The sequence below is a fragment of the Salvelinus namaycush genome, chromosome 40 (genome assembly GCF_016432855.1).
Source record: "Salvelinus namaycush isolate Seneca chromosome 40, SaNama_1.0, whole genome shotgun sequence".
In the NCBI taxonomy this organism is placed as follows: Eukaryota; Metazoa; Chordata; class Actinopteri; order Salmoniformes; family Salmonidae; genus Salvelinus; species Salvelinus namaycush.
In genome coordinates, this window is record NC_052346.1 from 4,324,670 (window position 1) to 4,350,752 (window position 26,083).

Consider the following 26,083-nt stretch of genomic DNA (forward strand, 5'->3'; position numbering starts at 1 on the left):
CTAATGTTTTGTACACTCAGTGTATATTAGGGTGTAGGTATGGGGTGAGGGCAAGGTGAAATGAGAAGGGATGTTAGAAATGTACCATTCAACTAGTAAAACATTTATTAGCCTATGTTTCGGCAGGCTATTGCAAGTCTAGTTGACAAAGTTCTTGGCATAATGAATTCAAATCAAATCAAATGTATTTATATAGCCCTTCTTACATCAGCTGATATCTCAAAGTGTTGTACAGAAACCCAGAATTTGGTTGCTTTTGTCTTGCATCTACAGTTCCCTATTCCTCTACTCCTATACCCTTTCCTCTCTGTCTATCTTTTAAAATACTTCTTCTGTAAATAATGGTAAAGCTAAGATGGATGGATCCCTGTCGCCCCCATATTATGTTTCTTATATTGGTGCTATTTCATGTGGAAATGTATTCTGTTATGTATGCTATTCTGACATGCCCATTTCTGTACTCATCAGTCAATGTTTGCATATTCATTATTGACTAGTACTCAACATCCACTTTCTCCTTGAATGCATTTAAATGAGGCAGAAGTATGAGCACAGTGCGTCAGCAAGTGTGTGTGTGTGGCGATTGCTTACCGTGTGCTAAATGTATATGACCTATGTTTTATTTATGAAGTGTGTTATGCTACAGTATATGTCATTGTAAATATGACCTTAGATTTTATCAAAGCCACTTTACCATTTCTGTTCGTTATGTTTGAGCTCAAAATGATCTCCGGGGGGAAGATTCCCCTAGGTGCAGATCTAGGATCAGCTTGCCCTCCCCAATCCTAACCTTAACTATTAGTGGGGGAAATGCTAAACTGACCAAAGATCAGCATCTAAGGGGCAACTTTTTGAACCAATGCTGCAATCTACTCTGTAGGTTCATCCAGAGGTCGGCCTCACAGCACAGGAGCAGATGTACCTGCTGTATGATGTCAAAGTTGAGTGTCATCAGAACATCTCCACACACAACCCTGCAGGTGGGCAAACACGTACATCATTTTACTCTTTGGGCAGCATAGGTCATTTCCAAACTTTTTTTTGTTTGTGTTTCTGTAATCGGTACCCACTAAGCAGATGATTGGTCTACCTAGCTTTAGCAGAGCCCCATTGGCCAGCGTGTTTCCGGGTGGATCCAGACAGACCTTTATGGTAACCGTAGCAGCCCACCATACTTCATCCTGTCTGGAGAGACTAAATCCCATAACTTTATGCGTGTTTTCGTCTCCCGCGTATTGGAAAACGGGTTGGGTTTTGCGGGCCGGGCAAACACTAGCCTGCTCCCACGTCTGCCCACATTCTCCCAGGGTTCACTCAGTCAGAGGTTGGAGTTGGTAAAAGAGACTGGATGTGGTGCTGTTGCATGAACACTGACAACACTGAACTCCGTTGCATTTCTCACATTGTCAGTCAACATCAGATTTACTGAATTGAGTAATGCTTCATGCAAAAAATGTGTATTCTGATATTTATCCAAATGATTTATCACCCCCGAATTATTATAATTATTATTCTATATTTTTTAATTGCGGTAACTTGAGACAACTTTCAATACAGCATGGATGAAAACTACAATTGACATAAGTGGTCTTGGGGAGGGGGAAAAATAACTGGGCTGATGGCAACCACTAAAAACATTTAGAAAAATTCCACCTTAGTTTTCTCATATAGGCACTCTTGAAGAGCGGAGGGAGGAACTTCTTGAAAAGCCTTTATTTACTTGGACTACCACTGCAGTTTGATTAGACAAAGATGACTTAAGATCACCGATATTATGCTGTGTCTCTCCCTAGCCACGGAATCTGTGGGTGCTGAAAGGAGAATTTATTCCATTCATTTGAATCTGTGCCAATTTACCAGCCCCAACCCTTGCGGTCGTTTCTCTTTCTGGCTGCTACTCTCCGTATTATTATCCTCCGTGTGTCCGCCCACATTCTGTAGCAGTGTGAGAGCTGGATAAAAACAAACCGCTTTGTGTGTTTTGATCCAGAATCTAACCAGTCGTTAAAACCAGGTGGGAGAATGGAAATATCAGAACGTAAACAGATATTGGAGCATAATGGATAATTCATGTGTTTATTGTTTGGTGACCGTCTATAGTAAATCCTGTCTACTTAAAAAACAGACCAGCGTCTGATACCCATCCAAATTTAGTCATGACGGAAGTCTTACGGTTTCACTGGGAGGCGTTATGAAAATACAGTTTGCTATATACTCTGAGATGCAGAAATGACTGTAACACGTTATTTTAAGGGTCCGTTATAAAACATTTATAAGGCATTTACAAACAGTTTGCCCACCATTTAGTAATCATTATTCCCACATTTGTAAATGTTAGTTAGCTAGTTATTCACACGCGTGTGTGTGTGTGTATGTATGTATGTATGTATGTATGTATGTATGTATATATATATATATATATATACACAACATGACCAAAAGTATGTGGACTTGCTTCCATTCAGCCACAAGAGCTTTAGTGATGTCGGGCACTGATGTTGGGCGATTAGGCCTGGCTTGCAGTCTGAGTTCCAATTCATCCCAAAGGTGTTCGATGGGGTTGAGGTCAGGGCTCTGTGCAGGCCAGTCAAGTTCTTCCACACCGATCTCGACAAACCATTTCCGTATGGACCTCACTTGTCATCCTGGAAAAGGAAAAGGCCTTCCCCAAACTGTTCGCCTCAAAGTTAGAATGTCATTGTATGTTGTAGCGTTAAGATTTCCCTTCACTGGAACTAAAGGGCCTAGCCCGAACCATGAAAAACAGCCCCAGACCATTATTCCTCCTTCACCAAACTTTACAGTTGTCACTATGCATTCGGGCAGGTAGCGTGTCCGCCGGACTGCTAGATGGTGAAGCGTGATTCATCACTCCAGAGAACGCGTTTCAACTGCTTCAGAGTCCAATGGCGGGTGAGCTTTACACCACTCCAGCTGACACTTGGCATTGCGCATGGGGATCTTAGGCTTGTGTGCGGCTGCACGAACAGTTCTTGTGCTGACGTTGCTTCCAGAGGCAGTTTGGATCTCGGTAGTGAGTGTTGCAACCGAGGACAGATGATTTTTACGCGCTTCAGCACTTGGCGGTCCCGTTCTGTGAGCTTGTGTGGCCTACCACTTTGCTGCTGAGCCGTTGTTGCTCTTAGACGTTTCCACTTCACAATATCAGCACTCACAGTCGACCCTGGCAGCTCTAGCAGGGCAGACATTTGACTAACTGACTTGTTGGAAAGGTGGCATCCTGTAGTAAGGCCATTCTACTGCAAATGTTTGTCTATGGAGATTGCATGGCAGTGTGCTCGATTTTATACACCTGTCAGCAATGGGTGTTGCTGAAATAGCCGAATCCACTAATTTGAAGGGGTGTCCACATACTTTTGTGTGTGTATATACACTATATAAATATATGTGTATTTCCTTAAACATCCTGTGTTGCGTGCTTATTCTTTTACCAGGTACTGCTGGAATGTTTACCAATGGCATGCATCTATTTGTGGGAAATTACACTGGTCTCTCAACATTTATAAAGTATAAATAGTGCTCACTTTAGATTAGGGACTGCAAAAGGACTTTACTAATCATTAGTAAATGGTTTTGTTGTGGAAATTCTTACAAAGGGACACTCAAAGTCAATCTTAAATGAATCATTGTTTATTGTCAGTGCGCTGGAGAGGTTCCGAACGACTCAATGCACCATAGTACACATCAATCAGGAGCTCTGCTGGGGCAGTCCCAGCAGTTGTCTTATATACGGCTATACACAGACAAGTTATATTTGCATGATTTAGCATAAATAATTAATCATTACCGTTTTGTTTCATTCATGTGACCGACCAATACCGGTTCTAAATGTGTGACAGACCAACACCCCACGAGGCTTCTTTCTCTCTTATCTCAGTTTCAAGGTCTCAGCTATCTTTTTAGTTTGTTCTCAAAACATGGTTTGGGCATACTGCCAAATTGCAGCTACTGATAGTGAGGATTTGTACAGTCAGCCACTTGCATGAACACAGAAATAGGTTATTAGAACAGCACATGAATAAAAGACAGACATTTGTTATAAAAAAAAAAGCACAAACATAAAAATTCCCATTACAGTTTACAAATGTGAGTAATTATTAATAAATAGTGAACACACAATTTTTATAAATGGTTTATTATGGACCCTTAAAATGTTACCGAAATGACATCAATGAAACCACTTATTGGCTAAATGATATTCTGCCTTTCATAAGAGTAAAGTAAAATAAATAAAAAAGTACAAAAATTATATAACCTCACTTCCCCTCAATCAGTGGTGTGTTTGTCGGTTGTATTTGTTTTTTCCAGATAACTTAAACCAGATCTAAATGATAACAGATCATCCTGTTCCCCTATAAGATTGTGTTCCCTTTTCAATTTTAAATGACGGGGCAATCTGGGATTGGTTCATCCATTTGAGTCTTTAAATGTAGGATATACAGTATAGCAATTATTTAGCTTTGTTGTATTGATTCCCGAGATTGTTCCTTTAAAGGCAACGGCCCAATTCTAACCATTATTGTCCACCGTATTACTGCCCGGTGATCTCTCGTTCAACCATCAATACGGGCTAAGATCACTCACACACCTGATCTCAGTTGCAACCATTATTAGCCATCCTATTAACACTCGCTCGGTGTTAACAAGGTCGGTGTTCACTTCAAGCCTGCTAATTGAGCAGACTAAGGACGGATGTATCCACAGTATTTGAGAATCATTCTGTACATCTGAAATACAGTATTATACAGTGGCAATTTTCCCGACACATTTTATGGACTGAAAACTCATGTTGGTGTACATGAGTAAAAACATTTTTTTTGTTTCTAATTTATGTAATCCATTAATTATAACTTGGTTTAATACATTAGGCCTATGGACATTTTCAAGAGGAAAATCAGATATTGAAGTTGAATTCACCGATTTGAGCGCATCATGGCATAATTTCATAAAGTAGATGTCTCAACTGTTGACTCATTTATACTCGCTTGTGTGTCCTATTCGGTCTGCGGGCCTTGTTTGACACGTGTGCTAGCCTATTAGCCACATTATGACTGACTTGTGATCATTGCCCTTGCTAGTTTGATTGTATTGACATTCCCAGCCTTAGTTAGTCATCTGTTTTTGTCCAGAATATTGAGTCATTGAAACTGAAACAGTGCATCCTGAATGGAGGCAGCCAACAATGTACCAGGCCAGCTGTGATTTACAACCTGATAACAATATTTTTTGGACTACCAAAAAATGTATTGGTGAATTATCTTAATCATGCATTGAACTGCATCCATCTATTCTTCCAACAATGCCTTAGTGTAACGGCATGGAATTTCTAGTCAAAAATAACCTATTTTTAAAACCTCATCAAATTGGTTTTGAAGCATAAACTGGGAATTTGATATTTTTTACTGATATTATCATTGTCTGTTTCATGTCTTCAAAGTAGTTAAAACAATGTCAGTTCCACTTTTAAGGTATTTCACACTGTCTGCACATGGGACCCACCTGGCAAGTGGTCCCAAACCCCAATATGGCACATTTCCTGTCTGTCAGTTTAAATCAATACAACATGCTTTGATGTTTCAAATGATAATGTGACTCAACCCAGCTATAATCAGATCCAATTTGTCTCTGACATAATGAAGTATGACATCATACGCATAGGACGGCTACTGCAGCTGAGACACTGAAATATACAAATATCTACTTCTCTTTAGACCTGGATTGCAATTAGGGTTGTAAAGGGTTGGCAACTTTCTGGTAAATTTCCAGGATTTTTCAGGAAATTTTCCATGGGAAGTTAAGCCCTGGAATTTGGGGAATTTTGCTTAAATTCATCAAAAAAGTTAGCTTATAACAGTGAACCTTTTTTTGTGGGAAAAACATAAGGCAATTCTAGGTCGTGTGGCATATGTTGGTTAAACTATTCTCAATTCATTGGAATTACTACCCTTTGCATGCACAGTGCACTCTTCCATCACATGTACAGCTGATTCTCAAGATCTTGCACACTAATGAGATGCTATTGAGCCCACACTACTACACTGTCTGAGCCAAGGACTACATGCTTTCTGGTAAGTTTTCATTACAATACTGGGTGGGGTGAATATATTTTATATGACATGCATGATTTTTTTTTGTTAACTATTAAATTGTAGCCTAGAGCAAGGTGTGTTTTTAAAATCATTTCTAACTTGTTAACAATTTCTGCAAGTTAGTTTTTGCTGCCATATGGGTTTTAGCTTGCTTGAGCCTATTAACTGAGGAGTGTTAATTCACCTGTTTCCATACATGTTTCATTTTAAAACATTTATCTTACACAGGAGTTGTTTAATCTAACTGCTTAACTATTTATCTGTACATGGAATTGTATTTGGGGTTTTTTACTCGTTTTTTTCCTAATCTTTACAGGAAAATGCCACGGGCACTATCTGATGTGTGGAGACATTTCACTGCAGCTAATGTAGAAGGAAAGCTGTGTACATTTGAAAATACTGTGCCAAATCATATGTGAAGAATACAACAAAGATGCAGAATCATCTGGGCAAGTGCATAAAGTTCCCTCAGCGCTCACAACAAGCAACCTCTGACAAAAGTCCCTCTACTTCTATTCGAGTTGAAAATGATGAATCAGACACCTTATCGATAGCAACAGCTCATGGTCCTCCTGGAATCAGAATGGTTTTTGACTCAATGGAGGAACGTAGTCAGAGAAATTCTGATGAATGTCTTGCTCGAGCTGTGTATGGAAGTGATTCACCTCTGATGCTCACAGGCAATGTGTATTGGAAGATATTTCTGAATGTTCTTCGCCCAGCATACACCCCTCCAACCAGACATGCTTTATCTACTCATTTGCTGGATACAGAGTTCAAGTGAAGGTCAAGCAAATTATAGAGAAAGCAGACTGTATTGCAAACTTTTCTGATGGGTGGTCGAATGTTCGTGGGCAAGGAATAATTAACTACATCATCTCCTCCCCTCAACCAGTATTCTACAAGAGCACAGACAACAGGGACAACAGACACACCCATCTCTACATTGCAGATGAGCTGAAGGCAGTCATCAATGACCTTGGACCACAGAAGGTATTTGCACTAGTGACAGACAATGCTGCGAACATGAAGGCTGCTTGGTCTAAAGTGGAGTCCTAACCTCACATAACACCCATTGGCTGTGCTGCTCATGCATTGAATCTGCTCCTCAAGGACATCATGGCACTGAAAACATTGTATACACTCTACAAGAGAGCCAAGGAAATGGTTAGGTATGTGAAGGGTCATCAAGTTATAGCAGCAATTTACCTCACCAAGCAAAGTGAGAAGAATAAGAGCACCACATTGAAGCTGCCCAGCAACACCCGTTGGGGTGGTGTTGTCATCATGTTTGACAGTCTCCTGGAGGGGAAGGAGTCTCTCCAAGAAATGGCCATAGCACAGTCTGCCGATATGGACAGCCCCATCAAGAGGATCCTCCTAGATTATGTATTTCGGGAGAGAGTGGTAAGCAGCCTGAAACTCCTGAAACCTATAGCAGTAGCCATTGCACGGATTGAGGGAGACAATGCCATCCTGTCTGATGTTCAGACTCTGCTTGCAGATGTAAGAGGAGAAATTCGTACTGCCCTGCCCACTTCACTGTTGCTCCAAGCAGAGGAAACTGCAGTTCTGAAATGCATCAAAAAGCATGAAGACTTCTGCCTGAATCCCATACACGCCGGGGCGTACATGTTGGACCCAAAGTATGCTGGCAAGAGCATCCTGTCTGGTGCAGAGATCAACAAGGCCTATGGTGTCATCACTACTGTGTCTCGCCACCTTGGCCTGGATGAGGGCAAGGTTCTTGGCAGTCTGGCAAAGTACACTTCCAAGCAAGGGCTTTGGGATGAAGATGCAATATGGCAGTTGTGCTAACATATCTCATCAGCCACCTGGTAGAAGGGACTTTGTGGATCTGAGGCTCTTTGCCCTGTTGCCTCCATCATCCTCCAAATCCCACCATCATCAGCCGCCTCAGAGCGCAACTGGTCCTTGTTTGGGAACACACCCACCAAAGCACGCAACAAGCTGACCAATACAGGGGTTGAAAAATTGGTGTCCATCCTGGCAAATTTGAGGCTTTTTGAGCCTGACGACGAGCCATCCTCAACAAGGTTGGAAAGTGACAGTGAAGATGAGGTGGACATTGAGGTCCAGGGAGAAGACATGGAAGCCTGAGAGGAAGACAACCAAAGCTTTTGTTTGTAGACAATCATTTTACAGATGTATGTTGAAAATGTTTTTGGGAGATGCGATGGATCATTGGGGATCATTCAATATTCCCTTTTCTTTTGTTGTTCAGTGAAATCATCCCATGTGACGAGTCAACTCATTTAATTAAAGTTCAATTCGTAACTAAATTGTTTTTATTTCTATTGGAAGGATTTAATAATTTGCAATTATGTCTACTTATGATAAGGTAAAAGGTTTCTGTTTCTGTCTCCGTATGGTAAATATATCCAATGCAAAAAACATCTACATTTAAATGGTATTGATATTAATTCCCATATATTCCCACGGAAAGTTTCCACCTCTGAATATTCCCCAAAATGTGCAACCCTAATTGCAATCATAAAATAGATTAATAGATTAATTGATTTAAATCTATTTACTTCTTATTTTTTCTCCGTCTTAGGTCTTTATTACTCAGTCTCAGCTTGCGTCCCAAATGGCACTAAAGGTCGTGTACTATAAAGGGAATAGGGTGCAATTTGTGACACACACCCACCCTAGTCACTTGTTTCACTGAACCATCAGGAGGGCTAGCTGACAAAAGACGACAACATATTACTCCTAGTGCTCTCCCACTAGCCTACTCATCTGGTGGACAGATGGTGTGTGTATATATAGCTGTAATGACTATGAGCAATGTTTTTGCACTTGTCGCTAATGAGTGACTCATAAGCTTTGTCTTTCCACCTCACACTCTCATCATGGAATATAGATTCATATTAAAAATGTGTTTAATCAAGGGAGCGGAGGTTTAATAGTGGGAGAAAGAGTTTTTGTCCATGGAGCCGATATGTAGTAAATTGATTCTTCTTCAGCTTGTTTCATTAATGATGTGGACTGAGTGCACACTGCTGGATATTTGCCCTTTCTTAAATTGAGTGAATCGATGTCCAATGTCTGCAAGATCACCAGCACTTACCAGCACAAAAGCAACAAGTCAATGAAACCTTTCAATGATAACGCCTTGAGTTCAATAGCAATGATTTCTTTTAAGTTCAGATTTATCCGAAGGAGTGGCCATGGTATTTGGCCTGGGAGCCTGCGTTCCTTTGATGACGATAGCCTCCAACACAATGTCCAAATAATGTCACTTATGAACGTAAAAGCCTAAAATATCTACATCAGACATATTGACGTTTGTAATTGTGACGATTTGACGTATAATGGCAATATGTCAGTAAATGTTACATATTTGGCATATTACCATAGTATATTATCTAGTGAAGGGCACTAATATGGAAAATCCATACTAATATATCACTTGAATTTTTTCGATATTTAAATAAGTCCATTCACCACAGGCAATTAAGTCACTAAGTTGAGAGCCAGTGAGAAGGTCTGTGAGAGGGGTTTGTGCATGCAGGAACAGTCATGTACAGTATGGGGTTTTTACATAATAGTGTAAAATAACAGGAAGGATAAACCAATATCATAATATGCCTTCCATATACCGATATCAAACACAAATAAACCAATATCACGATATGAATTGCTCATATCGGTATCAAGTGAAATCTATATCATATGTAATTATCAGTATTGGTGCCCACCACTAATATTACCTAACTCCCCTTTCCCACTATGTATCCAGATGACCTTTGTGCCCCTGGCTGGGATGGTCTGATCTGTTGGCCTCAGGGATCCACCGGAGCACTAACCAAGGTCCCCTGCCCCAGCTACATCTACGACTTCAACCATCAAGGTATTGGGGTATAGATAGGCTATACTCATGAGGCCATATTTATTAAGTGTTTGTACTGGGTGCAAAGTTTGTAAAAAAAAAAAATTGGGGAAAGGTATAAAACCCCAAAACAAATCTTTGTTTACACTATAATATTTAGTTGCTATATCCATTTTTGGACTTATACATTTATGATATATACCCAATGATTCTTGAAGAGTATACACTGAGTATACAGAACATGAAGAACACCCCCTCTTTCCATGACATTACCAGGTGAATCCAGGTGAAAGCTTTGATCCCTTATTTATGTAACTTGTTAAATCCACTTCAATCAGAGGAGATGAAGGGGAGGAGACAGGTTAAATAAAGATTTAAGCCGTGGGACAATTGAGACCTGGATTGTGTATGTGTGCCATTGAGAGGGTGAATGGGCAAGACAAAAAATGTAATTGCCTTTGAACGGGGTATGGTAGTAGGTGCCAGTTTGTGTCAAGAACGGCAATGCTGCTGGGTTTTTCAAGCTCAACAGTTTCCCATGTGTATCAAGAATGGTCCACCACTCAAAGGACATCCAGCCAACTTGACACAACTTTGGGAAGCATTGGAGTCAACATGGACCAGCTTCCCTGTGGAACGCTTTCGACCCCTTATAGAGTCCATGCTCCAACGAATTGAGGCTTTTCTGAGGGAAACGGGGGGGTTTTTAAAAAACTATAATTTTGATATCCAAAAGCTTTTCGCCAAAAGAGAGGCGGGGTGACCCACTTTGTTCTTGTTTCAAATCAGGATTCTAGCTTCAATGTTTTATTTCTGAGCTGGTGCAAACCCTTAGTAAATCTGGCTCATGGTATCAATTGAATATATTGAATACCTTTTTAACTGTAGTACCATTGTGTTAAAATCATTTGTTTGCATCATGTGGTCATTATATGGAGAAAAGCAATGTACATGTAATGGATTTGACGTATTGAATGGTTTGATGAGCATGAAAACGATGTAAACCATATCCCATGGCCGTCTCAGTCACCAGACTTCAACCCAATTGAACACTTATGCGAGATTCTGGACCGGTGCCTGAGACAGCGTTGTCCACCACCATAAACAAAACACTAAATTATAGAATTTCTCATTGAAGAATGGTGTCGCATCCCTACAATATAGTTCCAGACACTTGTAGAATCCATTCCAAGGTGCATTGGAGCTGTTCTGGCTCGTGGTGGCCCAACACCCTATTAAGATACTTTATGTTGGTGTTTCCTTTGTTTTGGAAGTTAACTGTATGTTGCAATGTTAATGACCAGACCGTGTGTGTGTGGTGTCTGTGTCTGTGTGTATGTCCAGGTCATGCATACAGGAAGTGTGATGTCAACGGTTCCTGGGTTTCTGTGGAGGGGTTGAACCGAACATGGTCCAATTATTCCGACTGCTTAAAATTCCTTTTACCTGGTCAAGAGGAGGAAAAGGTAATCCCAATCACCACTTCAGTCACACCTAAGATTCCAGTTAACGTTGTTGTGGTTACAGACTTGACTCATGACAATACTTGAGTTGCTCTGACTCATGCTAACAGCGGAGCTACACTGGGGCGTCGGGAGCACAGGCAGCTAGCGTAGAAGCTAAAAAACGAACTTTTTCCCGGCGTAAACAGTGTAGCAGGTCTATAACATATCCATTTCTCTCTAGCAGGACTTCTTTGACCGGCTGTACGTCATGTACACCGTTGGATATGCACTGTCCTTCATCTCTCTTCTAGGGGCCTTTGTCATCATAGGCTACTTCAGGTAAGACAGCCTTGTGTCCCAACAATTGGTCCTTTTTCCAGAAGTGTGCAGTTGTGCGCTCCTTCTCACAAATATAGTCATTCTTATACCAGTCATTTCCTTTCGGTCTATGAAAGGAAATGAACAAGTGCAGACTTTGGGAGAAAGGACATTATTGGGACGCAGATGTATGCCGCTTGGTCTTTGCTCATCCATATACTTCTATGTTCACTTCAAAGAAAAGTCTTTGCTGCTCTATCCACATGTGTAAATGCCACTGAGGTCATACAGTACTAGGCCTCATCTGTTCATCACCATTTTCCAAAAACAGTCTCACATTTAAATGAGAAGTAAAAATACATATCCTGGCCAATCCTCTAGACTCATCTCCAAATTCTCTGGGAAATGCCCCCCCCCCCCCCCCCCCCCCCAAGATGAAAATAAAAAATGCATGATGACCCACTGGGCACACCATGTCATTTCAACGTGGAAATGTGGGTAATATTTGGTTGAGACGTTGATCAATGAGATTTCAATCTTTATTCCCCAGCTCAAAAAAACTGCCAGAGATTTGTTGAATTCACTATGCTTTCAACCATCTAAAACCACAACTAAATTCCAATGGCAAAACAACGTTAGATGTTTAGTTGTCATCCGAATGTGTTATCACTGCACTTTCAACCATTTAAAGCACAACAAAGTTCAAATGGGAACACAATGTCAGATATTTTGTATTTATACAACAACTTAATGTGTTGTCACTGTGTTTCATCTAATAGCACAACCAAATGACCTCGATTACAGTTCAGATCATAATAAAAGTACATGTGCAAGCAAGTGGTCAATGCTGTTCAAGATTCTGCACAGATTTTAATAGCGATTGTAAAGATCTCCACAGACCTTCAGCCTTTGCATGCTATCTTGAACATGCACGCTTTCTTAGGCTAACCTCAAAATTTGGCCATGGATGTGTTACTCATTTTAAGTTTGAATAAACACTGCTACATTAGTTTGTAAGATAGCCTTAACTCTAGGCTATTTACTATATTACAAAAAAATATTATTGAATTGTGTTTGACAACACAGCTAAATATCAACGTTTTAAAAGGATATCTAATGTTTGGATAGTTTCATCTGAGCCTGTCACGCCGTGTATGTAGGTGGCAGGGAAGTCAAGCGCAGGAGAATTAAACTTGGTATAAATGGAGTATTTTAATAGCTTAAAAACAAACTCCAAAACCAAAGTCCATAATAAAATAAATGAGGGTACAAGAGCCCGACGCACACCAATCCATAGAACATGAACATAACAAAATAAACAATCTCTGACAAGGACATGAGGGGAAACAGAGGGTTAAATACACAACAATTAATGAATGGGATTGGAACCTGGTGTGTAAGAAGACCAGACAAAACCAATGGAAAATGAAACATAGATCAATGATGGCTAGAAGACCGGTGACGTCGATCGCCGAGCACCGCCCGAACAAGGAGAGGCATCGACTTCGGAAGAAGTCGTGACGGAGCCACTGGCTTAATCCTATTCTTTAACTTTTAATTTTGGTTTAGTTGGAGTCCTGAATCCAACTTATGACTTGTTAACTTTTCGAAAAACTTGCAAAACTGAATTGTGTTTGGTTGTCAACACAACCAAATATCAACATTTAATGAGATGTATCTTTTGTGCCACTGACTTAGTCTGGCCTTAATTCTAGTTTGTCTACAAATGAATCATTGACATGACATGGATTCATGTCTCCAACTCAACCTAGAATCTAAGGTAAAGAATAGGACTGCCATGATTCCCTAATAACAGAGTAAAACACCCTTTGTACAAGTTAAAGAATAGGGCCTAAATCAAATTCAACTTTTATTTCATGTGCATTTAAAGTTTAATTAGACTAGATTTAGTTGGTTGAGTTGGAGACTTGAATCTAACATATCAATGCTTTTCGTTATGAGTTGTCAATATCATGAATGCAGTTAGAGAAGGACGTATTACTCTCAAGCATCTTCCCTCAGTATTTCAACACAGATGCTGTTGAAAAAAATCACCGTACACCGTAAAACAAACTCAAATGATCTGAGGAAGCTGATTTGCGGTGAAGCAATTTGATTTTGAGAACTTGGAATTTAGTGTATTTTACTCAATTCAGGTTATTGTTTTCAATGCAGTTCGGTTTTATAATGTATGTGTATTAACTGTACATTTCCAAATTGCTCAACACAATAAACTAGGTTTGAATGCCAAAACGAACATGTAGATGTTTAGAATTTCTCTCTAGGTTTCTACCTAGTTTTCTTTAGCCACTGTCCTTTTGCTACTGCGTTGCTAGCTCTTTAGGGGTTCATGCTGGGTAAAGCACTTTGTGACAACTGCTTGATGTAAAAAGGGTTTTATAAAATACATGTCATTGATTGAATATAGTGATTGTTGAGCCTTGAGTGTTTTGCACCTGTCTGCCTGCCATGCAGACGCCTCCACTGCACTAGGAACTACATCCACATGCACCTGTTTGTGTCCTTCATGCTGCGTGCCGTCAGCATCTTTGTCAAGGACAAGGTGGTCCACACCAACGGAGGTCTGCAGGAGTTTGACACAGCGCTCATGGACAACTACAAGACCATCTCTGCTATGCCCCTTGACAACTCCCAGTTTGTGAGTACAGTAATGTTCTTCCCTTCAACTTCAAGGTCCGTTTGTTTTGTCGTATGAAGTGCACTTAAATTCTTGCGCTCAAGTGTCATGGCATAAATAGCAGCACAACATACGGGGGTTGATAAATATACGTTGAATACAATCGGATCTATATCAAACAAAATGATATTGGTCGCATACACGTATTTAGCAGATGTTATTGTGGGTGTAGCGAAAAGCTTGTGTTCCTAGCTCCAACAGTGTAGTAGTATCTGACAATACGCAACAATACACACACATTTAAAAGTAAAAGAACGGAATTAAGGAATATAGAAATATTAGGGTGGTCAATATTGGAGTCCGGAGTATAAATATACAGTGCCTTCGGAAAGTATTCAGACCCCTTGACCTTGGGAGTCCCACAGATATGGAATCATGTAGTAACCAAAAAAGTGTTAAACAAATCATTTTTAGATTCTTCAAAGTAGCCACCCTTTGCCTCGATGACAGCTTTGCACACTCTTGGCATTCTCTCTCAACCAGCTTCACTTGGAATGGTTTTTCAACCGCAGACCACGTGTAACCACGCCAGCCCAGGACCTCCACATCATGCGGGATCATCTGAGACCAGCCACCCAGACAGCTGATGTAACTGTGTGTTTGTACAACCAAAGAATTTCTGCACAAACCACCTCAGAGAAGCTCATCTGTGTGCTCGTCGTCCTCACCAAGGTCTTGACCTGACTGCAGTTCGGCGTCGTAACCAACTTCAGTGGGCAAATGCTCACCTTCGATGGACACTGGCACACCTGTTTCAACTGTACCGAGCAGATGGCTTCGTGTGGGCGAGCGGTTTGCTCATGTCAACGTTGTGAACAGAGTGCTCCCTGATGGCAGTGGGGTTATGGTATGGGCACGAACAAGCTACAGATAACGAACACGATTGTATTTTATAGATAGAAATTTCAATGCACAGAGATATCGTGACGAGATACTAAGGCCCATTGTCGTGCCATTCATCTGCCGCCATCTCATGTTTCAGCATTGTAATACACGGCCCCATGTCGCAAGGATCTGTACATAATTCCTGAAAGCTGAAAATGCCCCAGTTCTTCCATGGCCTGCATACTCACCAGACATGTCACCTATTGAGCATGTTTGGGATGCGCACTATCGATGTGTACGACAGCGTCTTCTAGTTCCCGCCAGTATCCAGCAACTTCACACAGCCATTGAAGAGGAGTGGGAGAACATTCCACAGGCCACAATAAACAGCCTGATCAACTATGCGAAGGAGATGTCGCACTGCATGAGGCAAATGGTGGTCACCAGATACTGACTGGTTTTCTGATCCACAACCCCTACTTTTAAACATTTTTTGTCATGAAATCCATAGATTAGGGCCTAATGAATTTATTTAAATTGACTGATTTCCTTATATGAACTGTAACTCAGTAAAATTATTGCATGTTGTGTTTATATTTTTGTTCAGTGTGTGTGTGTGTGTGTGTGTATATATGTATATTATGGCATGTATAGACATTATGGATAGAATAGTATTTGTACAGAAATAGATACATTGTACAGCAATAGTCAAAACCACTGGTCAAGTCATTAATCGGCGCTCACTGGTGAAAGAATTGATGCGACCAAATCTTGTGCCATCAACTGAAAAAGTTGGTACCGCCAGTGGAAAAGGGTAGACTAGAGTCATGCTTTATAAAACTGTACATTTAGAGCAGATCAATTTGTTTTTACTTAACCTTTATTTAACTAGGCAAGTCAGTTAAGAACAAATTCTTACTTACAATGACAGCCTACCCTGGGCGACGCTGGGCCAATTTTTGCGCCACCCTATGGGACTCCCAATCACGGGCTGAATGTGATACAGCCTGGATTTGAACCAGGTACTATAGTGACACCTCTTGCACTGAGATGCAGTGCCTTAGGCTGCTGCGCCACTCGGGAGCCCACAAAAAAATGACATACGAAGTGGGTAAAACAGTATGTAAACATTATTCAAGTGACCAGTGTTCAATTTCTATGTACTGTACATAGGGCATAAACCTCTAAGGGTTCTTTAGCCTCCTGAAGAACTGTCTGTCTGTGTGGGTGGACCATTTCAGATTGTTAGTGATGTGTACGGCGAGGAACCTGAAGCTTTTCACCTTCTCCACTGCGGCCCAGTGGATGGCGGTGTGCTCCCATTGCTGTCTCCTGAAGTCCACGATCATCTCCTTCGTTTTGTTGACGTTGGAGAGGTTATTTTCCAGGCACCACTCAGGGTCCTCACCTCCCTGTACACTGTCTCGTCGTTGTTGGTAATCAGGCCTACCATTGTTGTCGTCAGCAAACTTGATGATTAAGTTGGACACGCCACGCAGTCATGGGTGAACAGGGAGTACAGGAAGGGGTTGAGCACGCACCCTTGTGGAGCCCCTGTGTTGAGGATCAACGTAGTGGAGGTGTTGTTGCCTAACGTCAGGACGTCCAGGACCCAATTGCACAGGGTTCAGACCCAGTGTTAATGATTAGCGTGGAGGGTACTATGGTGTTGAATGCTGAGCTGTAGTCAATGAACAGTATTCTTACATAGGTATTCCTCTTGTCCAGATGGCATAGGGCAGTGTGCAGGCGATTGCGTCATCCATGGATTTATTGGGGTGGTATTGTCGTGGAGAATCGTCTCAGAAATATAACACTCTTACAAGAACTTGTGAATTCAATATAGACTTTAATACAAAGTAGCAAAAATGAGCCCTTCCATGGAAGGACCCTATCACAAACGTAACAGGGCCGAGCCCCTCCATGGAAAAATACTAAATTCTCATATTACAGAGTCCTGCCTTTATAGGATTCTGTCTTTGCATAACGTATAGAGTCCCCTCCCTCTATATGAAAATAGCTTCCCTTGACTTTTCTCCATTATTATCTTTTCATCTCAGAGCTTGCTTGTTAACGCCCACATCTGCTTTCGTTTAGGTTATAATGGTGCGGGACCCTTTCATGTGCTAAAATAATATATTTATTATGCCTATACTCCATCTGTTGGTCAGTTGGCTGGCACCCTCCTTTGTGTGTCCCTCTGACATTGGTATGTCCAGCTTATCCTAAGCACTTATGGCCTTGGCCATTATACTTATGTTTGTTCCGCTCCATCTAACCTTTGGTATGCTGCCCTTTCCAGAATAGCAAATGCACTTAAGTGTCATCTTCTCCTCCTGTGGTCTGATGAACACATGTATGCTCTATAGTATTACATCTGTCCCTATATGTAACATTAACTACCACAGTATACAAATTGCAGTGGGTCTAGGGTGTCAGGAAATGTGTAGGTGATATGTGTTCCTTAACTAGACTGCACTTCATAATGGCAGGAGTGAGTGCTACAGGGCGATAGTCAATTGTGTTATTTCCCACCATTTGTTCATTTTGGTACTCTGATTATCAGCTGTAGTCAAACATTGTCTGGAAAGACCATTCTCTTCAGTGTGCAGTGAATTCATCCTAGCCGAATGTATACTGGATGTATGAAATCCTGGTGTTTACAGCATACATTTTTAGAAGTGTCACATACTGTAAATCTTTCTGTTTTTTGCATACCCAGTCAGAGTACTATTTAGAACGCAGGTAGGGGTATTCAGACAGGCCTAGAGAGCTTTCCCGTATTTTTCTCTTTATTTAGACAGTTCAGAATGTAGATCTACTGTGGATGTATAGTTTGTGGAGGGGAGAAAGTGGCTGGGGTGGGGATACAAACCCATGTCACTCCTGTGCGTGCATGGTCGATTGCAGCACTACCGCTGCCACACGTAACCAACGTCTTTGATAATGTTGATGACCTTGTGGTGGCAACGCCATATGACTTCAATGGAAAACAACACTGCGTCAGTCATTTTCTGTGTCCTCCTCATCATCCTCAACTTGAACTGAACTTTATCAACAGTCTCTTCGTACTGTTTGTCATACTGTGAGTCTAAGCTCAGCCGCAGTGGGAAATTACTGGGAAAAGAGGATCAACAGTTGAGAATGTCATGTAACCTGAAGACCTCGAATCAAATTTGATTGGTCACATACACAGTGTAGCGAAATGCTCGTGCTTCTAGTTCCGACAGTGCAGTAATATCTAACAAGTAATCTAACAACTACCTAATGCATACAAATCTAAAGGGGTGAATGAGAATATGTACATATAAATATATGGATGAGCGATGGCCGAGTGGCATAGGCAAGGTGCAATAGATGGTATAAAATACAGTATATACATATGATATGAGTAATGTAAGATGTCATTGAGGGCAGGTACACCACCCTTTGGAGAGCCTTGCGGTTGAGGGCTGTGCAGTTGCCATACCAGACTGTGATACAGCCCGACAGGATGCTCTCGATTGTGTATCTGTAAAGGTTTTGTGTGAACTTAACTTTACACCTTCTCCACTGATGTCCCTTCGATGTGCATGGGGGGTGCTCCCTCTGCTATTTCCTGAAGTCCACGATCATCTCCTTTGTTATGTTGACGTTGAGTGAGAGGTTATTTTCCTGGCACCACACTCCGAGTGCCTTCACCTCCTCCCTATAGGCTGTCTCGTTGTTATTGGTAATCAAGCCCACTACTGTTGTGTTGTCTGCAAACTTGATGATTGAGTTGGAAGCATGCATGGCCACACAGTCGTGGGTGAACACGACTGTACAGGAGGGGGCTGAGCTTGCACCCTTGTGGGGTCCCAGTGTTGAGGGTCAGTAAAGTGGAGATGTTGTTTCCTACCTTCACCACCTGGGGACGGCCCGTCAGAAAGTCCAGGACCCAATTACACAGGGCGGGGTTCAGACCCAGGGCCCCCAGCTTGATGATGAGCTTGGAGGGTACTGTGGTGTTGAAAGCTGAGCTGTAGTCAATGAACAGCATTCTTACATACTGTAGGTATTCTTCTTGTCCAGATGGGATAGGGCAGTGTGATGGCGATTGCATCGTCTGTGGACCTGTTGTGGCGGTATGCAAACTGAAGTGGGTCTAGGGTGGCCGGTAAGGTGGAGGTGATATGATCTTTGACTAGTCTCTCAAAGCACTTCATGATGACAGAGGTGACTGCTACGGGGTGGTTGTAATTTAGTTCAGTTATCTTTGCCATCTTGAGTACAGGAACAATGGTGGCCATCTTGAAGCATGTGGGGACAGCAGACTGGGATAGGGATTGTTTGATAATGTCCGTAGACACACCAGCCAGCTGGTCTGCGCATGCTCTGAGGACGCGGTTAGGATGCCGTCTGGGCCAGCAGCCTTGTGAGGGTTAGGTTAACATGTTTAAATGTCTTACTCATGTCGGCCACGGAGAAGGAGAGGGGGGGGGGGGGTGCAGTCCTTGTTAGTGGGCCGCGACTGGCACTGTTATCCTCAAAGCGGGCAAAGAAGGTGTTTAGTTTGTCTGGAAGCGTGACGTCCGTGACGTGGCTAGTTTTCTTTTTGTAGTCCGTTATTCCCTGTTGACCCTGCCACATACGTCTCGTGTCTGAGCCGTTGAATTGCGGCCCCACTTTGTCCCTGAACCGGCATTTTGATTGCCTTGCGGAGGGAATAAGTACACTGTTTATATTCAGCCATATTCTCAGACCTCTTTCCATGGTTAAATGCAGTGGTTCGTGCTTTCAGTTTTGCGCGAATGCTGCCACCCATCCACGGTTTCTGGTTAGGGTAGGTTTTAATAGTCACAGTGGGTACAACCTCTCCAATGCACTTCTTTATAAACTCACTCACCGAGTCAGCGTATAGATCGATGTTATCTGAGACTGACCGGAACATATCCCAGTCCGCGTGATCAAAACAATCTTGAAGCGTGGATTCCGATTGGTCAGACCAGCGTTGAATGGTTCTAGTCACTGGTACATCCTGTTTGAGTTTCTGCCTATAAGACGTTAGGAGCTAGATGGCATCGTGGTCGGATTTGCCGAAGGAAGGGTGGGGGAGGGCTTTGTATGCATCTCGGAAGTTAGAGTAGCAGTGACCGAGTGTATTACACCCGCGTGTAGTGCAGTCAATATGCTGATAGAATTTAGGTAGCCTTGTTCTCAAATTTGCTTTGTTAAAATCCCCAGCTACAGTAAATGCAGCCTCAGGATATATAGTTTCCAGTTTACATAGAGTCCAGTGAAGTTCCTTGAGGGCAGTCTTGGTGTCTGCTTGAGGGGGAATGTACACCACTGTGACGATAACTGACCAGAATTCTCTTGGGAGATAATATGGCCGGCACTTGGTTGTAAGGAATTCTAGGTCGGGTGAGCAGAAGGACTTGAGTTCCTGTATGTTATGATTACACAAGTCATTAATCATGAAACATACACCTCCGCCCATCCTCTTCCCAGAGAGCAGTTTATCTCTATCGGCGCGATGCATGGAGAAGCCCGGTGGCTGAACCGATTCCGACAACATAGCCTGAGAGAACCATGTTTCCATGAAACAGAGGATGTTACAATCTCTGATGTCTCTCTGGAAGACAACCCTTGCTCGAATTTCATCTACCTTGTTGTCTGGAGACTGGACATTGGTGAGTAGTATACTTTGGAGCAGTGGGCGATGTGCAGGTCTACGGAGCCTGACAAGCAGGCCGCTCCGTCTGCCCCTTCTGTGGTGCCGTTGTTTTGGCTCGGCTTCTGAGATTAGATCCATTGTCCTGAGTGTTGGTCCAGAGGATCCGCTTTGGGAAAGTTGTATTCCTGGTCGCAATGTTGTTAAGTTGACGTCGTTCTTATATCCAATAGTTCTTCCCGGCTGTATGTAATAAGACTTAAGATTTCCTGGGGTAACAATGTAAGAAATAATACATTAAAAAAACAAAATAGAACTTGAAGCGAGGCGACCATCTCTGTCGGCGCCATCTTGTTGTTCCAGTTTTTCCTCTGTCAGGATATCCCCAGGCAGGTGGCAATTTCCTCTATACAAATATCTTCCATCACGACAGACAAACATCAGGGAAAGAGAATAACATTCAAAGGTTTTTATTTTCCCAGAACTTAATTTTTATTACAAGAAAAACATACTATTTAGTTAACTATCTAGTTGGCATTTCTGGGGAAAAAAAGACTATTCCCTCAGCAGGTAAATCATGACAAACGGGACGATTTGTGCATAGATAAAAAAATAAATCTGTTTGGAACAACACATCTGATATCCCTACTATGACTAATACTTCAATCAGTCAGGATCTGTTTTGTGGTCACAAAGCATTCTGTGTGGTTCAGCTCGTGGAACTAACAATCACTTTTTTTCATTTGCGCTTTATAATAAATTAGAGTGGGAGATAGTGAGAAGGGAGCATGCAGGGATTGAACCCTGGTCGCCGGCAGGGAGCTGCATATGTGTATGGAGCCGAAAGTGTTACCACTGGACCACAGATCTTTGCACTACAGGTTGTTTTTAACAAGCTGTTGATTTTACCAGGTTGGATGCAAGATCACTGTGTTGCTCTTCATTTACTTCCTGGCAACCAACTACTACTGGATCCTGGTAGAGGGGCTGTACCTCCACAGCCTCATCTTCATGGCCTTCTACTCGGACACCAAATACCTGTGGGGCTTTACCCTGATTGGATGGGGTGAGCTGCTCTGCCTCTTAGAAACGCATGCAGTCACCCAATCACAACAGCGCTCGTGTTGTTGACAGCCACCTGTTACTATAGCTGTCATTCAAAATAGGAAAAGCACTCCGACATATGAGTTTGCTTGTTGCAGGTGTGTGGGGATCATTTTATATCTTAAAAGAAGAAACAAAAATCTCACTGCTCTTGCCAGTATCAATTGAATGTATTCAGCGTATTGAAGATCTTAAGATCGCAATAAGCAATCATTGTCCTCTCTAATTACAGGTGTCCCTGCTCTCTTCGTCGCCGCCTGGGCTGTTGTCCGGGCAACGCTGGCAGACGCACGGTGGGTGAGAGTGACACGCCGCCCCCTCCTTCACCTACCATATCCGTGTTCCACATGCACCTCCAGCAACACACTTTTTAAGTGGAGGAGCCCATGGCAGCATGCAGGAGCCTGCTGAGATGAACTCTGTGCATCAGCTGTCTAGGCTCCCCGCAATCATCTGGTTTGGAAACAGGATCTCCCCGAGGTGTTGCAGAACTCTTGTTCTCATTCAGTCAGCGGCCTACTTGCCTTATTGTTGCAGCTGCACACCTTTGCCTCTTCTCACAGCCGCTGTGCGTGCGGAGCGCCCCGAGTCACTACACTTTTGTTGCACCTCGACATGCACTGTTTTGAGAGCAGTGAGGAGCTCCTGCAGTACAAATGTACTCTAATCTCTCTCTCTCTTTCTCTCTCTCTCTCTCAACAGATGCTGGGAGTTAAGTGCGGGTAACATTAAATGGATCTATCAAGTTCCCATCCTTACAGCCATTGGTGTAAGTGACTTCAATTGCAGTATAATACATGATAATGCCTCTCCCCAATTCATCAGTCATTGCCAATGAGGCGAGAATCCGGTCATTTGCATCCATTACTAGAAAGTTACATTGCTGACTCCTCTCTTGTTTTAAAAAAAAGCGTTTTATTCTTAGTACAGCTGAATTCATGTTCAGGTTTTAGCAACTTGTGGTCAAGCTTATAGCTTAGCTTGCTCTGCACATCTCCACAACTGGAGTCTCTGGGTGAAGTTCTTATTTCGGAAGATAAAATAAAGACAAATAAGAGAGAAGTTGAAAGCCAGGTGCCAAGAAATGTTGACATACAAAAAATAAGTGCTGGTCCTCACAAAGATCTGGTGGCTTTTTATCATGCATAAACTACTTGCTGTAGCTCCCAGACTGTAACTCTTGTTATGTATAATACTCTTGAAGAACTCAAATCCGAAGAGAGCTTTTCTCTTGGCCAGAAGCTTTCAATCTGCCCCTTGGAAGAGTGGAGTGACACCTTGCTCCCTGGTGTATACCTGTCCCTGCTCCCTAGTGACCTAGTGACTCACTGGTGTACAGCATACCTGTCCCTGCTCCCTAGTGACCTATTGACTCCCTGGTGTACAGTATACCTGTCCCTGCTCCCTAGTGACTCCCTGGTGTACAGCATACTTGTCCCTGCTCCCTAGTGACTCCCAGGTGCACAGTATACCTGTCCCTGCTACCTAGTGACCTAGTGACTCCCTGGTGTACAGCATACCTGTCCCTGCTCCCTAGTGGCCTAGTGACTCCCTGGTGTACAGCATACCTGTCCCTCCTCCCTAGTGGCCTAGTGACTCCCTGGTGTAGAGTATACCTGTCCCTGCTCCCTAGTGGCCTAGTGACTCCCAGGTGTACAGCATACCTGTCCCTGCTCCCTAGTGGCCTAGTTACTCCCAGGTGTACAGTATACCTGTCCCTGCTCCCTAGTGACTCCCTGGTGTACAGCATACCTGTCCCTGCTCCCTAGTGACTCCCTGGTGTACAGTATACCTGTCCCTGCTCCCTAGTGGCCTAGTGACTCCCAGGTGTACAGCATACCTGTCCCTGCTCCCTAGTGGCCTAGTGACTCCCTGGTGTACAGTATACCTGTCTCTGCTCCCTAGTGGCCTAGTGACTCCCTGGTGTACAGCATACCTGTCCCTGCTCCCTAGTGGCCTAGTGACTCCCAGGTGTACAGCATACCTGTCCCTGCTCCCTAGTGGCCTAGTGACTCCCAGGTGTACAGCATACCTGTCCCTGCTCCCTAGTGGCCTAGTGACTCCCTGGTGTACAGTATACCTGTCCCTGCTCCCTAGTGGCCTAGTGACTCACTGGTGTACAGCATACCTGTCCCTGCTCCCTAGTGACTCCCTGGTGTACAGTATACCTGTCCCTGCTCCCTAGTGACTCCCTGGTGTACAGTATACCTGTCCCTGCTCCCCAGTGGCCTAGTGACTTCCTGGTGTACAGTATACCTGTCCCTGCGCCCTAGTGTCCTAGTGACACCCTGGTGTACAGTATACCTGTCCCTGCTCCCTAGTGTTCTAGTGACACCCTGGTGTACAGTATACCTGTCCCTGCTCCCTAGTGGCCTAGTGACTCCCAGGTGTACAGTATACCTGTCCCTGCTCCCTAGTGGCCTAGTGACTCCCTGGTGTACAGCATACCTGTCCCTGCTCCCTAGTGGCCTAGTGACTCCCAGGTGTACAGCATACCTGTCCCTGCTCCCTAGTGGCGTAGTGACTCCCTGGTGTACAGTATACCTGTCCCTGCTCCCTAGTGGCCTAGTGACTCACTGGTGTACAGCATACCTGTCCCTGCTCCCTAGTGACTCCCTGGTGTACAGTATACCTGTCCCTGCTCCCTAGTGACTCCCTGGTGTACAGTATACCTGTCCCTGCTCCCCAGTGGCCTAGTGACTTCCTGGTGTACAGTATACCTGTCCCTGCGCCCTAGTGTCCTAGTGACACCCTGGTGTACAGTATACCTGTCCCTGCTCCCTAGTGTTCTAGTGACACCCTGGTGTACAGTATACCTGTCCCTGCTCCCTAGTGGCCTAGTGACTCCCTGGTGTACAGCATACCTGTCCCTGCTCCCTAGTGACTCCCAGGTGTACAGTATACCTGTCCCTTCTCCCTAGTGGCCTAGTGACTCCCTGGTGTATAGTATACCTGTCCCTGCTCCCTAGTGACTCCCTGGTGTACAGCATACTTGTCCCTGCTCCCTAGTGGCCTAGTGACTCCCTGGTGTACAGCATACCTGTTCCTGCTCCCTAGTGACTCCCAGGTGTACAGTATACATGTCCCTGCTCCCTAGTGGCCTCGTGACTCCCTGGTGTACCGTATACCTGTCCCTGCTCCCTAGTGACTCCCTGGTGTACCGTATACCTGTCCCTGCTCCCTAGTGACTCCCTGGTGTACAGTATACCTGTCCCTACTCCCTAGTGACTCCCTGGTGTACAGTATACCTGTCCCTGCTCCCTAGTGGCCTAGTGACTCCCAGGTGTACAGCATACCTGTCCATGCTCCCTAGTGGCTCCCTGGTGTACAGCATACTTGTCCCTGCTCCCTAGTGACTCCCAGGTGCACAGTATACCTGTCCCTGCTGCCTAGTGGCCTAGTGACTCCCTGGTGTACAGCATACCTGTCCCTCCTCCCTAGTGGCCTAGTGACTCCCTGGTGTAGAGCATACCTGTCCCTGCTACCTAGTGGCCTAGTGACTCCCTGGTGTACAGCATACCTGTCCCTCCTCCCTAGTGGCCTAGTGACTCCCTGGTGTAGAGCATACCTGTCCCTCCTCCCTAGTGGCCTAGTGACTCCCTGGTGTAGAGCATACCTGTCCCTGCTCCCTAGTGGCCTAGGGACTCCCAGGTGTACAGTATACCTGTCCCTGCTCCCTAGTGACTCCCTGGTGTACAGCATACATGTCCCTGCTCCCTAGTGACTCCCTGGTGTACGGTATACCTGTCCCTGCTCCCTAGTGGCCTAGTGACTCCCAGGTGTACAGTATACCTGTCCCTGCTCCCTAGTGGCCTAGGGACTCCCTGGTGTACAGTGTACCTGTCCCTGCTCCCTAGTGGCCTAGTGACTCACTGGTGTACAGCATACCTGTCCCTGCTCCCTAGTGGCCTAGTGACTCCCTGGTGTACAGTATACCTGTCCCTGCTCCCTAGTGGCCTAGGGACTCCCAGGTGTACAGTATACCTGTCCCTGCTCCCTAGTGACTCCCTGGTGTACAGCATACATGTCCCTGCTCCCTAGTGACTCCCTGGTGTACGGTATACCTGTCCCTGCTCCCTAGTGGCCTAGTGA

The 26,083-nt window shown here is 43.7% G+C and overlaps 1 protein-coding gene across 1 annotated transcript; it reads left to right on the plus strand.

Moving 5' to 3' along the window:
• The first annotated feature begins 545 nt into the window (after positions 1-545).
• Positions 546-24,264, plus strand: LOC120033178 (parathyroid hormone 2 receptor-like). Its single transcript, XM_038979460.1, has 10 exons — positions 546-566; positions 881-980; positions 9,877-9,987; positions 11,311-11,432; positions 11,653-11,750; positions 14,205-14,388; positions 21,800-21,953; positions 22,224-22,284; positions 22,694-22,760; positions 24,217-24,264. Exons 1-10 carry the CDS (start codon positions 546-548, stop codon positions 24,262-24,264), a joined length of 966 nt encoding a protein of 321 aa, XP_038835388.1.
• Positions 24,265-26,083: the final 1,819 nt, after the last annotated feature.